Source organism: Rhinichthys klamathensis, unplaced genomic scaffold (assembly GCF_029890125.1).
Source record: "Rhinichthys klamathensis goyatoka isolate OS25496 unplaced genomic scaffold, OSU_Roscu_1.1 h1tg000060l_1, whole genome shotgun sequence".
Classification (NCBI taxonomy): Eukaryota; Metazoa; Chordata; class Actinopteri; order Cypriniformes; family Leuciscidae; genus Rhinichthys; species Rhinichthys klamathensis.
In genome coordinates, this window is record NW_026606605.1 from 1139446 (window position 1) to 1157751 (window position 18306).

An 18306-nucleotide genomic window follows, 5' to 3' on the forward strand; every position below is an offset into this window, starting at 1 on the left:
ACTGTAATGGATGTATTATGATGACAACTGAACACTAACATGATCTGAGCTTGTGCTTTAAAACAAACTTATATTCCAATGCTTACCCTTCCCAGCATGCCCGGCAGAACTCGTGTCCACACGACATGTCCACAGGGTCCTCAAACACAGATATGGTGCACATGCAAATTCCACACTACATGGGCATAAGAAGCATTGAACAGACTGCGTCAATATATTTTCATGATGAAGAATGTGGATCATGATGTCATGCACAGAGATGAATCTAACCAGAGCAAGGCCGTCAGCAGGAGACAGCAGGCTGATCTCATCGGGCGAGGTGACGGAGGAACGAGTGGTTCTGGGAGTTCTAGGTGAAGGCAGAGTGTCCCAAGCATTGTAGCCACTCGGCGGGGGAGTTGGCATCTGAACACCTGAGCGCTGGCAGCAGTCCTCTGCATTAGACATCCAGTCCTCCAGAAGCTTTTCCCTGTCCCAGTCTGTACAGCAGAAAATAAGGTTAAAACTTACTGACAGGTAAAACCTTCCTGTAATGCAGTGGTTCTCAGCATTTTTGACTTACAGGCATAGTCAAACACAATGTTCATAGAAAATATAATAAATAAAATAAGGGAAAGTATTTTGGCCAGAATTATGGCAAAGCTTCTTGTTTTTAATTTTTTTTTTTAACAAACTGGAAAAGTGTACTAGAATATGTTTTCATGCTTGAATGTTAAAAAACACATTATGTTCCCCATTGTTGCAGCTCCTCTCTTCCCAGTCTGTCTGTAACGCTCTGAAAAGCACACTGTGCTCTGATTGGTTGGCTGGATCAGTGTGTTGTGATTGGTCAACCACTTTGAGTGTGTTTGGGAAATGTCCCGCCTCTTACCATAACCACCAGTTTCAACACACTACTAACTAACTCAACCAGGCCTGCCCCTTTATTCTGCGTATGTCTTGGGCAGGAATTATTTAAATGAGGAATATCTGTGACGTGTTCGTTCCCGGAAGAAAACTCAAGACTATAATCAAGGCACTCCAGGGATTTCAGAAATAGTGCGCACTGATATAATATGCAAACATCACTCAGTATAAGGTCAGATATGCCTTCAGAATTAACCTTTAACATCCTTTTTTTTTTTATCTCATAGGCCTACACCTGATATGCCATTAGTTCATTTTAATTAAAAAAACAAAATATTATATTAAAGTCTGCATGAAACTAAAGTTGCAAAAGTGTTTTAATTCCTATATATTTGAGTGAAACGGCTTTCAAATGAGAAAAAAAATGTAGGTCGGGCTTGATTTTGACTATTGGTAATTGTTTGGATGGTTGTGGTTTGCTATTGGTCGATCTCATGATCTCCTCTCATGAGGTAATTGCTTTTAGCTAGGTGCCCTTTAAATTGTATGTCTGTATTTGCTTATGTTAAGTAGGTATAATGTCTTGTTTGTGTATGTATAGAGATTTGTGGTGTAATATGTAATCTTTGTCCTGTCTTTTATTTTTATTTTTTGAAACTTTTTGGCCGCCTGTCTTGGCCAGGACACCCTGGGAGAAGAGTTACTGTAACTCAATGGGACTTTTCCTGGTTAAATAAAAGGTAAAACATAAGATTTGCCAATTTTGACATCATGGTGACTTAAAGCAAGGCTTTTTATAGTTTGCTCAATAATAAAGACGAGCCAAACCCTTGTGCTTGTAATATCTTGATGAATCGATCTTGGAAATTGACCAAATTTGGCATTTAACTTTAACTGATCAAATGGATCAGCTGGCACAGTGACAGTCCTCTGCAATATATGAACCACTTCATCTCTAATCTCTTATAATAAGTGCTGCCGCAGGACTATGGGTGTTATTAAATTATACTTTTACATTGCACTACATTATGTTTCACAGAATACCATGAACATGTCTAAAAGAACATGGTAAGACCAGCAGAGCCTTGGGATTCACTTGTAATGCAATTGTAAAATATAATGCATATAAACGTAGCGTTCTCATTGGCTGACGTGGAATTGTTTGATTTTAACAGTAGCTGCAGTAAATCCGTACCGTGAGCTCGCAGAAGCGCCTCAGCCGTGAAGAGAGGAGCCTGAAGCATGTCCGCCGTCTCCACTATCAACATGTCCTTCAGCCGACGCAAGTCCTGAAGTTTCAATCCCTCATATGGCTGGAGAGAAAGAAAGATGAAGGGAAAAATGACAGGTTAAAAATGACAAGTGTAAAGCAAAGAGGATGTAAGAGAGGCGATGGAAAAAGAACTAATAAAGCTTGTCTTTTTAAACTTCGATATTGCTAGGTCTTTCTGGAAGAGCAAAACAAAGCAATCATGAGTCTGTCTATCCACTTTTGATTGATGTCATATCCTGTGACATTACATTACCAAGCTGTGATTTATCTTGAGCTCAATTCTTCAGTGCACACCGCACAGAAAGAACAGCGAACATGCACACGGAAACTTCTACCTTTATTATATATTGAGCTGTAAATCGATTAACAAGTAGAATTATAAGTTAATTACATAATATACTGATAAAGTGCAAATAATTGCATCAGTGTTTAAATCAGTGTTTGTTGAGAAAAAACTTGCATAGAAGGATTCCATTCAAAGATCATTAAACACTCTTAAAATATTTTTTTAATGTTTCTTTTTATCAATGTTGCTCAATAATTTGTGTGGAAACCGACCGCATTTCTTTTCAGGAATCTTTGATAAAAAAAATAAAAAAAAAACATTTATTTGAAATAGAAATCTATTGTTAAAGATTATAACATTATAAACTAACATTATAAACTGACACTTTTGACCAATTTAATGCATCCTTAATGAATAAAAGTATTAAAATTCTCTCTCTCTCTATCTATATATACACACACATATATATATATATATATATATATATATATATATATATATATATATTATACACACATATACATATTGTTACGTCCCTTTGGAATTGTTATATTTGGCTAGGGATAAGAGAGTATAACATTTAAATAAAGAGGTGTGTAACATATATATATATATATATATATATATATATACAGGTCCTTCTCAAAAAATTAGCAATTTGTGATAAAGTTCATTATTTTCCATAATGTAATGATAAAAATTAAACTTTCATATATTTTAGATTCATTGCACACCAATTGAAATATTTCAGGTCTTTTATTGTTTTAATACTGATGATTTTGGCATACAGCTCATGAAAAGCCAAAATTCCTGTCTCAAAAAATTAGCATATCATGAAAAGGGTCTCTAAACAAGCTATTAACCTAATCATCATTAGATTCCTGAGGCTTTTAAAAACTCCCAGCCTGTTTCATTACTCAAAACCGCAATCATGGGTAAGACTGCCGACCTGACTGCTGTCCAGAAGGCCATCATTGACACCCTCAAGCAAGAGGGTAAGACAGAAAGAAATTTCTGAACAAATAGGCTGTTCCCAGAGTGCTGTATCAAGGCACCTCAGTGGGAAGTCTGTGGGAAGGAAAAAGTGTGGCAAAAAAACGCTGCACAACGAGAAGAGGTGACCGGACCCTGAGGAAGATTGTGGAGAAGGACCGATTCCAGACCTTGGGGGACCTGCGGAAGCAGTGGACTGAGTCTGCTGGAGTAGAAACATCCAGAGCCACCGTGCACAGGAAATGGGCTACAGGTGCCGCATTCCCCAGGCCAAGCCCCTTTTGAACCAGAAACAGCGGCAGGAGCGCCTGACCTGGGCTACAGAGAAGCAGCACTGGACTGTTGCTCAGTTTTGCATGTCATTCGGAAATCAAGGTGCCGGAGTCTGGAGGAAGACTGGGGAGAAGGAAATGCCAAAATGCCTGAAGTCCAGTGTCAAGTACCCACAGTCAGTGATGGTCTGGGGTGCCATGTCAGCTGCTGGTGTTGGTGCACTGTGTTTTATCAAGGGCAGGGTCAATGCAGATAGCTATCAGGAGATTTTGGAGCACTTCATGCTTCCATCTGCTGAAAAGCTTTATGGAGATGAAGATTTCATTTTTCAGCACGACCTGGCACCTGCTCACAGTGCCAAAACCACTGGTAAATGGTTTACTGACCATGGTATTACTGTGCTCAATTGGCCTGCCAGCTCTCCTGACCTGAACCCCATAGAGAATCTGTGGGATATTGTGAAGAGAAAGTTGAGAGACGCAAGACCCAACACTCTGGATGAGTTTAAGGCCGCTATCGAAGCATCCTGGGCCTCCATAACACCTCAGCAGTGCCACAGGCTGATTGCCTCCATGCCACGCCGCATTGAAGCAGTCATTTCTGCAAAAGGATTCCCGACCAAGTATTGACTATTGAGTGCATAACTGAACATAATTATTTAAAGGTTGACTTTTTTTTTTGTATTAAAAACACTTCTTTTATTGGTCGGATGAAATATGCTAATTTTTTGAGACAGGAATTTTGGGTTTTCATGAGCTGTATGCCAAAATCATCAGTATTAAAACAATAAAAGACCTGAAATATTTCAGTTGGTGTGCAATGAATCTAAAATATGAAAGTTTAATTTTTATCATTACATTATGGAAAATAATTACCTTTCTCACAATATGCAAATTTTTTGAGAAGGACCTGTATGTATATGTATATATATATATATATATAAAACGAAATGTCACAGTATCTAAACTCAGAAAGCAGTTTTTAACACCACCGTACCTCTCGTCGGTCAAGGGCGGCATACTCTGCTTCGATCTCCTGAGCTCCAGCATCCTGAGAGAAAACCATCTGAGACTCCAGACTGAGCGCCAGCTCCTTGTGATGCTGTTTCTCCGCACAGTCACACGGCGTCTCCCTGTCCTCGTTCTCCACGAACAGATCCGCATCGTTCTTCACTAACAGCTGTAAAACACAAGACTAGCCCTTAGCTAGAGGCTTCAATGTTATGATCAATCACAGTATCCTACAATTAAAACAGAAAAGTAATCTTGTATGGTCCTGGAGTTTTAATCTTCTAAGACCAAACTCTTAAAAATGTAGGGTTTTCGCAGAGATGCTATAAAAGAACCATTTTTTGTTCCCTAAAGATCCAGAAACATTTTTTTCTTACTCTGATGAAGAACATTTTAACAATCTGAAGAACCGTTTTCCACTATAAAGAAACAAATGGAAAGTCCCATGGATGTTAAAGGTTCATAATGTATATATATATTATGCTTTTTTTAAAGGCTCCTAATGTTGTTTTGGAGTCTCCTACAATTGGTTTACATGCATCCAAGGCAGGGTATATGCAGGAATCTTGAAGTTAATTTTAATACCTTTTCAAGACTTTTTCAAGACCTTCTCAATATTTTTTAATACCTCACCGCCACTTCAAGCTGTAACCATTTACATCAGTGATACTTTTAACTTAACAGTTTTAGTTTGTGATAAAGACTATAGACCACTCTGATAAAAAAAAAAAAAAATCAAATAGGTTGGGATAGTAAATCAAAGAAAAGTTTATTAAAAAACAAAACAAAACTTTGCTCCACCCTCAACAACAATCATGCTGACATGTGCCTCAGTTCTTCGTTTTTTTAATAAAAATGACTAAATTCACACACTTTAATTAATTTTCCCAAAATTGATTTATCACCTTTTAATACTTTTCAAGACCCCGCGGATACCCTGCAAGGTCACTTTACTTTTCTCATAATATAAATTGCAGCATCAGCTCTTTTCTCAGTGTCTAAACGGTTCGATAAAGGACTCAGTCTCTCTAAACCCCGCCTTTCTGAGAGCCTACTCTGCTCTGATTGGTCAGATGGCCCAGTCTGTGGTTTACAACGTGTGTCGGAAACAAAATGCTCATTACCATATCTGAAATTCAGCTCTGAATCTTCCTCAGCACTTGTTTAACCAGTGATGCGAACAGTAACGATGGTGTCGGTTTTACCGTATCAATTCGGGCCCGAGTCCTCATCCTTTGGAAAAGCATCAAAGTGGATTTGCTTTCGCAGCAGAAAACAGCGTCTTCTCGACATGTCGACAACACGAACCAAACTCTTCCAGGCCTCAGCTACAACTACAGTGTTTGAGGGCGGGGCAAAGTAGACATTGTTCGCAGGCAGCCAATGAAGACCATAGGCTGGCATTATGCAAATGTATTACAAACCTACATATGTTCGTGCAGGAAGTAAGATTGGAATTACTGACGACTCGTTTCATTTGGAAGACAGTAACTCCATTTATCTGCACTTTGATCTTTGAAACTTTGCAGACCTTTTACATTCTTTTACAATCAGCTACAATACACACTGCATGAAAGTAATATCCGAAATAGCATATTAGGAGCACTTTAAAGGGTTAGTTCACCCAAAAATAAAAGAATTCTGTCATTAATTTCTCAGCCTCATGTCGTTCCAAACCTGTAAGACTTTCGTTCATCTTCGGATCACAAATGAAGATCTTTTTGATGAAATCTGAGAGCTTTCTGTCCCTCCATTGGCAGCTACACCACTTTGACGCTTCAAAATGTTCATAAAGAGATCGTAAAACTAATACATTTGAATTGAGCGGTTTAGTCAAAAAATTCTGAAGAGACGCGATCACTTTATATAATGAATAGGGCTGTCAAATGATTAATCACATCCAAAATAAAAGTTTTTTTTACATAATATATGTGGGTGCACTGTGTATAATTATTTTGTATATATATATATATATAAATACACACACATGCATGTATATTTAAGAAAAAAATATTATTTATATATAAAATATTTATATTTATATATAATATAAATTATATATAAATCTATATACAGTATATACATGAAAATATTTCTTAAATATATACAAGCATATGTGTGTATTTATATATATATATAAAATAATTATACACAGTGCACCCACATATATTATGTAAAAAAAACTTTTATTTTGGATGTGATTAATCACGATTAATCATTTGACAGCCCTAATAATGAACAGATTGAAATTAGGCTTTTATTCACATATAAACTTTGATCAGTGAACATAAACAGAAGCTCAACCGAACCTGCTTGACACACGAGAACACACTTCTTGCTGCAGCTCAAACGTGCCGCGTAACAGGAGAATGAACCTCATAGCAGCCATATCACCCTGTAGCCCAAGACTGGTTGCCCACTGAAGCTAAGCAGGGCCTGGTTAGTACCTGGATGGGAGACCTCCTGAGAAAACCAGGTTGCTGCTGGAAGAGGTGTTAGTGAGGCCAGTAGGGGGTGCTCACCCTGTGGTCTGTGTGGGTCCTAACGCCCCAGTGTAGTGATGGGGACACTATACTGTCAAAGAGCACCGTCCTTCGGATGAGATGTTAAACTGAGGTCCTGACTCTCTGTGGTCATTAAAAATGTCCTTCGAAAAAGAGTAGGGGTGTAACCCCGGCATCCTGGCTAAATTTGCCCCTTGGCCTCTGTCCATCATGGCCTCCTAATCATCCTCATATACTGATTGGCTTCATCACTGTCTCCGCTCCACCAGTAAGCTGGTGTGTGGTGGGCGTTCTGGCGCAACATGGCTGCCGTCGCATCATCCAGGTGATGCTGCACATTGGTGGAGGTTGAGGAGATTCCCCCTTCCATGTAAAGCGCTATATAAATGTAATGAATTAATTATTGGTTCTCGCACATCAAGCGAACATGCTTGAGCTTCTGTCTCTAACTGGTGTGAGTTGATAAATGTGTATATGTGGATAAATTTAATCTGTTCATCATAGGGCTGGGCGATATGGCCTAAAAAAAAAATCCCCGATTTTTTCACAAAAAAATCCGATTTACGATTTAAATCGATTTTTTTTCTCTCCCTACTTAAAATCAATCTGCAGATGACAAAGAAATTGTTCAAAACAAGTTTTAACTTTATTTTGTTTTGATATTCCCTTCTGGGATATTATCTGGATTAAAGTGTAATCAGAAGCCAAAAAGACAAGAGGGCAGGCCCAGTCTTTGTAAATAGTGTAAATGTAACATAACATAAAATGGGTGGATTGGGGGGATGTGTTAAAAAAAAAAGAAAAAAAACTTGCATCACAATAAGTTTATTGTGATTGTCAAATTATTTGGTAACTAAACATAATTGTATCAAGTTTATTAACTATAAACACAATGTTTACATGGTACAAAAAGACTGGTATGCTACTGTTTTTATTATTGCTTAACACAAATTTCAAATTTTGTGATTTTGATTCTGATATTGATTCAATATCAATTCCTTTGGATAAATATTAGGTACAGTAGATACGTTAATGTGTTATGTTAATTGTTCTCCAAAAATAAATCACCTAATGCTGTAAACATACAGAGAGCCCTGTCAGCTATTATTATTAAAGGTTAAAACTAACTCAAATTAAACAATGCGTTTTTTATAATAACAAACAACGTTATAATATTTTAATGATATAGGTAAAATATAATAAATGTGTAATATAGTTATCATATTTAGCAAAATAATCCTCTCTATAGCAATTATTTTAAGTCCAACTAACATGCTGGGTCATTAAAAGGCATCCTGAGGTAAATGTAACGTTACGTGACATATGTTGTTCTCCAGCTGTTTTATGGACATCTTTCTGCGGTTGAAAAACACTGATCGATAGATTTTATTAGCTACATTTGGGTAAGTTAGTACTTAGTAAAGAGTAACAGATGATCGGTTCATGTGCCGCTTGAACTGAGATCTGTCAGCGATCTTTCACGTCACATTTACAAGCGCCAAAACTGTCTGTGTTTATTGTTTGAATTTCGTATTAAAATTGACCGAATCTGAGAGCTGAGAATCTGTTTCATATCAATAGTAAGCTGCTCTGTCTAGTCTGTCGGTGTCAGTGTCCTCTTGATCTTTTCTGCGCAATGTTTCTCTGCGTTAGAAAATGGATGTGTGCGTGAGAGCGTGTAAAAATTGACAATTGCGTCTCTCACAGTGAACTCGTGAGAGTTGGCTGCCCTGCAGATTCAGTTTGTAAATGTTTTCGGCGGGTGTGCTTCTGCTGCCGCGGTCTTGTTCATTTGCCATGTTGTTTGTGTATCTCTATCATGGCAAGCGCTGAGGCCGGTCGGAACTACGGGAGCTCAGATTGGCGCGTCGGCGGTTGTTAAAGAGAAAACCGATTTTCATTCAAAAAAATCGGCGTAAACTCGCATAAACTACACATTCGAGTTAATCGATAAAATCGATTTATCGCCCAGCCCTAGTTCATCATATAAAGTGATAGTCTCGAACCGCTCAATTCATAAGGATTCGTTTTTTTTTTTAGCATCAAAGTTGCGTAGCTGTCAATGGAGGGACAGAAAACTCTTCGATTTTATCAAAAATATCTTAATTTGTGTTTCGAAGTTTTGTGGGTTTGAAACGACATGAGGGCGAGTAATGACAGAATTTTCATTTTTAGGTGAACTATCCCTTTAAGAGTGAAAATACACCACATAATACATGCACAATTTCGAGGCCTAAACTACATAAGAAAGTACAAATCTTGTTACCTCAACACAGTTCTTCATGCCAGCAGCCGCTGCGTAGTGCAGGCAGGTGCTCTTCCTGTTGTCGGTGGCGTTGACGTTGACTCTCTCATACTCGCCCTTGTCCAGCTTGGCTCCGGTCCACTGCAGGATCATCTGGAGGCACTCGGCCCGGTTCTGCTGGTCCTCCTGTGGGCGGCTGATCCGCGGCTGAAGCACTCCTTCACACAGCAGGATCTGCGGGCCCATACACAGCAGGTGCAGCGCCGTCTCATTGTGAACGTTGCACTTGTTGGGGTTTCCATCTTTGGAGAAAAGGAAAGACCTGCAGGATAGGAAGAAAGGAATGGAACTAGAGTAAGTACAAACTGTAATTAAGAATTACATTTAAGAATACAAATTACAACAGCAAAATAAAAAACAGTAGATGCTATGAATCAAAATGCAAAAACACTAAAGATTAATAGTGTAGTCTTTGTGCACAATAATTATTTTGATTCAGGCTGATTCTTTAATGAATTATTTAGACTGATCTGTAAACAGCTTTATATGATTCTTTGAAAATAACCAACTCAAAAGAACAAATCATTTTAAAAATCAGGCACCACTATGACTTATTGCTATTTTATTTAGCAATATACTGCTATATAAAATTTTATATCTATCTGCTGAAATTAGATTATCATAACTATAAAAATGTATATGAATTATAGAAATTTCCATGATTTTTAAGATTTTATTAAATCTCCTTTCCTGGAAAACTCAATTAAAAATATATATATATATATATTTCCAGAATTTATTTTTATTTGCTCTTATAATAAATCACAATAAACCACAGATTTTAATTAAGTCATTTGCACCTTATTTTTAAGTAAATATGGACGCAGACTTGTAAAAAAAAAAAAACTCCACAACAAACAAAAACAAAAAATCTGTTATGCTGTTTGATATTGTAAACTGGTATGTCATGATATTATTAATTTATTAGCGTAATCAAACATGCTGGTTTGTAGTGAAAATACTAAATATATATGAAAAATATGAATATATCATACCAGGGTTATTATTAACGGTAACTAAAACTATAAAAAAAACATTTCTGTTAATTGGAATAAAGATTAAACACTTAAAATTAGAAATGTTTCTTCTGCAATAAATTGAAATACGTTTAAAGTTGAAGCATTAAAATTATTAACTGGAAATAAATAAAAACTCAAATTAAATTTAACCCAAATAGCAATATTTAAAACAAAACAAAAACCTAATAAAATGACAAAAGCACATAAGGAAATTACAAAAAAATTAGGCTAAACTTAAAATAACGTGAAAACTAAAAATACAAGCTAATTCAAAATATTAATAAAACATATCACTGTGATAAAAATATCACTGTGCATAATCTATTACCGATATTCATTGATTTTACATGATTAAAGCCTCAAGGGTGCCATGCAGTTATATGGTGAGCAGGAGTTATTAAACAAAACTGTTAATATTTTGTAAATTATGGCATGCTGTATTGACCAATAAGCATCCAAGACCAGAACTCTCAGGCATATCAATTTTATAAGCCTCTATAAAACACAGATACAGGTCGAATTTAAAGCCTTAGCCAACCTTTGTCCTCCCAGAAGAAATACATGAGAGCTAGTGCTGGCATCTCATAACACATGAGGGCGCATCATAAAGATGATATAAAGATGGAAGATCATAACCACATTATCAATGAAAACGTCATGACACTTTTCAACGCAGCTGGAATCCTCAGTGTCTCCCAGCTTAGAGGAAATTAGGAAGACTGATATCATTTCAGCCGATTAATTGTGGGAGCTTCAAAGTAATTGATAATGCGCCCTAAAATAGACTTAGCAAACTTATATCCTTGTAAGATTTAAGAGTGAAATTAGTGAATGCATTCGGCAGGCTCTAATGCCTTTCAGTGGAAATGACTCAGCGAGCTGTTCTGGGAAGTCAGATGTGAATCTAGCACTGGGAGTTTATTAGTTGATGCAACTGAAAACAACAGCTTTAACTCCTGACCCAACTGCACCCGAGGGGCCAGAAAGACTGGTTGAACTTCTAAGAAATTGGCACGGACGCCTGTTAACAATGCAACTGTTAGATCCAGTGATATGCAACAATAGAACCATAGTACAATAATGACATAACCACATCATGAAATGCAAAGTCAAGCGTTTCATCAGGAATGACACCAACATTCAAGGATAAAGTCTAGACAAGGATGTGACAGATATCTTGTGTTTTGTTCAGCTGTATGCTGGCTAATGAAAGTGTGATCATAATAAATACAAGACTCCAAATACCAGAGCTACACATATTTCGCCTCAGAAATGTTGGGTGTAGTCTAGACCGGCAGGCTGTTTTTTACAGGAATCAGTAGCAGCCGAAAAGTGAATCAGAGTTCCAGTTACAGGATCCTGAAGTCTGGATTTAAATATTTAACCACTTCAAACTGGCCGTTCTAGCGAGGGAGGCGTTTCTACCTGTGCTGTTTGCAGTGGTGGAATGTAACGAAGTACAAATACTTTGTTAGTACATTTTTCACGTATCTCTTTACTTTACTTAAGTAGAATCAATAGTGCATACTTATTACTTTTACTTTGTTACATTTTGCAGCAATTATTATACTTTCTACTCCACTAACAGTTACATTTCTACAATGTTCTGTTACATTTTCGTTACATTTTCCCCTGCCAAAACGTCATCCTGACCGTCCGTTCGTCGCACGTTTGTCTCACCAGTGAAGTTTGGTTGCCATATCAACCCGGTCACACTAAATGCGTCTCTATAGCACGCAGTGTGTTTATCGTGCAATTTGTACGCGGAATTTTTTTTTTATGTGCATAGGATACGCATGGGTAGGTTTAGTATGGGGTGCGTGTGTATTCTACGTTTGGTTAGGATTAGTATGGCAAGCCAAGAGGTTCAGAATTACGCCATAAATGAATCGCGTTTACAGCCAAACCCCGTCACATAAAGCTTGATGTGATGTATATTGCCTAATTGCAAGCTTGTTCAGAAATGGTGACAGAAACGTAAAAAATAACGGCTTTTCCATCATTATTGAACATCATAATAGGAGTATTAGGTTGAATGAGTTAGGATTAACTGTTTTATTAATCATTAGAATATAGACATTAAGAAAATAAATTGTTATGCAAGTACTTTTACTTTTAATACATAAAGTACATTTAAAATCAGGTACTTTTTACTTAAGTAGGGTTGTCATTGTGGTACTTCTACTTTCACTAAAGTAAATATGTCTCTGGTTATATGTACTTTTACTTAAGTACTGAGATTCAGTACTTCCTCCACCACTGGGTGTTTGTAGTTTACTCAACATCTTTGTTCCCAAACTGCAAAAAGGACACAAAGAAGAATGACAGAACGCAAGCATGTAGAATAGCATTTTTGAGCTCTAATTTGGTTGGCTGACTTTAAAGGGAGAGTTCACACAAAAATAAAATTTCTGTCATTAATTTCTCAGCCTCATGTCGTTCCAAACCTGTAAGACTTTGGTTCATCTTCAGAACACAAATGAAGATATTTTGGATGAAATCTGAGAGCTTTCTGTCCCTCCGTTGGCAGCTACACAACTACTATTGTGATGCTTTAAAAATGTATAAAGAGATCGTAAAACTAATCCATATGAATTGAGAGGTTTAGTCCAAAGTTTTGTCCAACGGAGGGACAGAAAACTCTCAGATTTCATCAAAAAGATCTTTATTTGTGTTCTGAAGATGAACCAAAGTCTTGCGGGTTTGGAACATAGACTGTAAAAAAAGATGGACGACGCCCCTTCGCTCTCTTCCATTGGTCAGAAGTGAAGCCGCCCTCATCAAGGCCCCGCCCTCACTCTCGCAGAATCAAATCGCAAGCACACGCTCCTGCACTTTTTAAAATTAATTAGAGAAATTTAGATATTAAATTTAAAGCTCCAATCTCCTCAGTCCTCCGAAGATCCCGAAAAAAAGTCTGTTGGTGCTTCAGTGACGACATCGCTCAGAGAACCTGTCAATCACAGCTGTCACACCCCTGCATCAAATAACTAACTAAAAACAAACTTATTTTAAAAACAAACACTTGAAATTACATCAGCGTGGTAAAAACTACAGTAAATGAAAAAGTTGTTTGGCGGGGTTTATGACCTATACTAGGACCGGCCACCGGGGGGCGATCGAGACGTTTAGGCTTCACTTTTCAGGGCTTGTGCGGCACGCTTGGTTTGGAACGACATGAGGGTGAGAAATTAATGATAGAATTTGAATTTTTGGGTGAACTATCCCTTTAAGCAACTTCGAAGAAATAGTCCGCCTGGAAATCGTGTTCATAAAGTATCGATTTATGCAGCTAGTACTTTTGAGAAAGAAATGATAACAAGATTAGACAAAGTTTGCCAGGTTAATGACATCAAATCTTTAAAGGGCCCCTATTATGGATTTTTTAAAACATCCTGCAAAGTTTTAAATCTGAAAGTGCACCATATATAAAGTTATTGTCTTTCAAAAGTAAGAGCCGACTCGGAGTCAATGAAATAAATAGTTTTTCAAACGAGTCATAAGCCGTTTCGTCGTGACGTCAGGACGAAACATTACCATATTGCCCCCCCCCCCACTTATTGCGCGCAGAGACCAGGGAAAACTTGCTGGCCAATCAGAGCAGAGTAGCCTGAGGAAAGGCGGGATTTAGAGAGATTGATTCATAAGACGAGTCGTTTGAGAATCATTGAAAATGTGGTGATGTGCAAATGTATATTATGAGAAAATGAAACCGTAAACCTGTTGTAGGAGACTCCAAAACAACATTAGGAAACTTTAAAATAGCATAATTGGGGCACTTTAAAATATATTAAAGGTCCCATTCTTCGTGATTCCATTTTTCAAACTTTAGTTAGTGTGTAATGTAGCTGTTAGAGCATAAATAATACCTGTAAAATTATTAAGCTCCAAGTTCAATGCCTAGCGAGATATTTTATTTAACAGAAGTCCACTTTCAAAGCCTACAGCGAACGGCCGGTTTGGACTACATCCCTCCACTTCCGTTTTTAATGACGTCACTAAAACAGTTTTTTGAATAATCTCCGCCCACGGGAATACACAAAAAAGGGGGCGTTGTCTTGTTGCGCTCCACGGTGAAGAGGAAGAGTTTCGTTTGTAGAGTGTGTTTGTCGCCATGTCGTCGAGACACTGTTATTTTCATGCCGGAGTCAATTCACCTGTGTCTGGCCTTCCCAGGGAAGCTGTGCTTAGAGATCAATGGTTACAATTTATGTTTAACTCGGTTCCCGAAAATGTGCGCATGCATCTCCACGTTATGGTAAGAGGCGTGACCTTTCCGGGCAACGTGCGCTAAGCTGATGTCGAATCACAACACAGGAACCGCTGGCCCAATCAGAACTCGTGACGTGTTTCTGAAGGAGGGACTTCATAGAGCAAGGAAGTCATCAGCCCGTTTTTTGGACAGTGAAAACAGCGGTATACAGATAAGTAAATTGTGTGAAAAATACTGTGTTTTTTTACACGAGAAACATGACCACATGTTATATTGCATACTGTAAACACAATCAAAGCTTCAAAAAACATGAAGAACGGGACCTTTAAGGGCCAGATTTACTAAACAGGGCGTGAGAGCTCAATTTTAAAAAGCACAGATGGAAGTGGAAAACACGTGATGTACTGACGACACGAGAATTAAACAACAGACGCAGCCGGATCATTTCTATAATGATCCACACAATCTACCAAGACCAGTGCAAATTAGCATCTGGTTTAAGACGAGCTTTTTTTGGGGCTGTAAATAATGACGCAACTACCAGTAAATGAACTAGCGCAAACCTTAGTATATCACCCTGCATCATTCATATAAATACTCTCCTCCCATACATTTTGCGTCTGAAAGGGAAACTCCTCCAAACTCATATGCAATAAGATCAGCCTCAAAAATAACAGTGTCCACACTTTTTCACTGCGTGTCTTTAGTAAATCCTGACAGTATTTTTCTAATGCCAAAAGTAAGAGGGTTTGTGCTGGAGTAAGCTGTTAGTGAATGTGGACCATAGTCTACAGCAAGTAAACTAGATATTCACAAGCAAAACTTTACAAACTGCTTGCTTTTGCAAGTTGTGTCTTTGAGAAAAAAAAATCAGTGCTGAATACATTAGGACGGGCTGAAATACTAATCAGTGCCTATACATATTGACTGCCATTTTTCCAGTGTTGTTTACCATCCAACAATTTGTGGAGAATGCCGAGCGATTTTTCCCCCCTTTTATTGTGGTATGATCTGTAAATCTGCACAGTAGAATAAACTAAATAAACTGTGGTTTGTCACTTTACATGTGTATCAGTTGCTCGTTCTCGGTCTACGTAGGCCAGAATTAGCAGCAATTTAGGCCAGAGACCCTACAGTTTTTTAAAGGTACAGTTATTATTGTTGTGAACTAAACCTAAAACTATTTGTCTGTTAATTGAAATCAGGCTCTGATTGAGGTTGCTAGTAGTGTGCTCTAAAGTGCTGTAAATAAAGAGGAAAGTGACAAGGAAAGAGGAGGGACAGAGAGTCCTCAGTGGCCAGCTGTTCTAGCTGGTAATTGCCAACCATTTTCTCTGAAGGGTGCATTAACTACTACACTTACAAGGAAGAGTTGGCCTCATGGCTCCAAGTGGTCTTGACTCAAATACCAAGCACTGGAACTCAACAACCATGCAAAAATAACCTTACATTGCACAGAAACGCCACAGGCTCTACATAAGCTTCCCATTCCATGCATATTTGCTTTAGGACTTGTCTGTTAGGGGCCAACATGGGAAAGTTATTCAGAGTTTTTTTTGTTCTCCCTGAAGCATCAACCCTACAAACCCTGCTGTGCTGTTAAAGTAGACATACTGTTTGGGTTTCCCCATGAGATTAAGTCAAGTCAAGTCAAATATATTTATATAGCGCTTTTCACAATACAGATTGTATCAAAGCTGCTTCACAGTATCAATCAAAACAACTTAACAGTGTTTGTTTATTACTGGAAAAAGACATCCAAGTTTGGTAGAGCTGATCAGTGGTATGATGGGTCATTTAATTTGAATATCCCCAACTGAGCAAGCCAAAGACAACAGTGGCAAGGAACCGAAAAACTCCATCAAGTGACCCGATGGAGAAACAAAAAACCTTGGGAGAACCCAGGCTCAGTCCTCCTCTGGCGTTTATGAAGTAGAGGCCAAATTTACAGTAACTGTAAGATAAAAAAATTATATGAATGCCTGGCTAAATATAGGCATCTTTAGTCTAGTTTTAAACTGGAAGGTTAAAGGTAAAAGGTACAATATGTAAGAATTCTGTCTCAAAATATCCCCCCAAAAAACACTTGCACAGTGTTATATATTTCTTTTAATTGTGTACTTAAATTATCCTAAATGTTTCCAAGAATTTGTAAATTCATAGAAATTCACAATTTTAAATAGTACCCGTCCCTGTTCACTTGTCGCCTGTCAATGACGTAATATCCGCGTTATCCCTGGTTTCCGCTTGCACTGCCATAGTAACCATGGCGACAGACGTGGACAACTGCGTTACGTCTAGCGGCACGCTCACACTAAAAGGAGAACTAAAACGAGGATCAATATCGGCGTGCCGTTTTCGTAGATGCCGAGCGTCCGCGACTAACTTCGACTCAACAGAGACGCCGCTTTTGCATGTACTTTATTAGACAGGTGAGCAAATGTACATAAAACTAATCAATGCTACATAGCTCAGCATGATGAAATATCAGAATATGATCAGTATGTTATTCTAATGTTGATCTAGCTTACTGCTAGTCTCATACAGCCAACTCACGAACACATAGAATAACATTATAACTTTCAACACACTCAAATGGAGTTTAATGTGATATGTAGACCAGATATTGAAGAGTGAAAAAGCGCTGCGTTAGCTCACAAGCTTCATTCATGAAATAAACTGAACTGTGGGAGTAATAATTCAGCACTTGCGGGTAGTTCGGTAGAATTAAATGACCTCGTTCCTTTATATCGTATCGCTTGTGGCGCTGATATCTGTCTCTCATTAGCAATAGCACGCAGCTTCACACCAAAAAACATGAATGTTTTCACTCATCCATAAACATTATTAGATCAATCGGCATGACGACAAGTTCCATGATTCCGCTTATCACTGCGTCACCAATCTACGCCTTTGTTATTGTAAGGTTACAGACCCCTAGCGGAGAAAAAAATTACATATTGTAGCTTTAATACAGGTTTAACAGTCTAAACCCTTAATGTTAGGCCTAATCAAAATTCCCAATAAAAATGTACTCAGCCTTACATAATCATAAAATGATTTACTTAACTATTTATAATTAATCTAAATAATAAACTAATAAACTAATAAATAAACTAATATATTTGTCTATCATTTAATTTAATAAATAATAATAATATAAAATTTAATAATAACAGTTCTTCTAAAAATTTAAGGATTTGCTTCAAAATGGTGTCAAGCTCACTCTTATGTTTATGTTTATGTTTATTTCATTCATGGATATTTTCCATTGACTTACTAAATTACATATTATGTAATCTATAATACCATGATGAAAAGAAGGCAGGATGAAGAATATCTTAAGAATTAGGAAATATAATAAGAATTTCCTGCCCCCTCCACAAAAGGACAAAAAACCCAACATATCAAAAGACTCAGCATATCAAGTCCCCGTCAATACATGATGATAACTAATGAAACAAGAACTCACCAGAAACCAAAACATCAACCTGAAACAGATTTCCAAAGCAAAAGCAAACCATGATCCAGAACCATCATCATCATCATCAATTTCTATAAATATTCATCCAAAACAAAAGCAA

At 37.5% G+C, this 18306-nt stretch overlaps 1 protein-coding gene across 2 annotated transcripts in view; it reads right to left on the bottom strand.

Annotated features, from left to right (window-relative positions):
• Positions 1-18306, bottom strand: part of ankib1a (ankyrin repeat and IBR domain containing 1a) — a 42568-nt gene that overhangs the window by 18678 nt on the left and 5584 nt on the right. For both annotated transcript variants that reach the window (XM_056249478.1, XM_056249477.1), the window contains exons 3-7: positions 9452-9752; positions 4668-4850; positions 2042-2159; positions 271-479; positions 87-175 (exon numbers count right to left, since the gene is read on the bottom strand). In XM_056249478.1, the coding sequence (XP_056105453.1) occupies positions 87-175; positions 271-479; positions 2042-2159; positions 4668-4850; positions 9452-9752 (900 nt within the window). The remainder of the gene's footprint in view (positions 1-86; positions 176-270; positions 480-2041; positions 2160-4667; positions 4851-9451; positions 9753-18306) is intronic.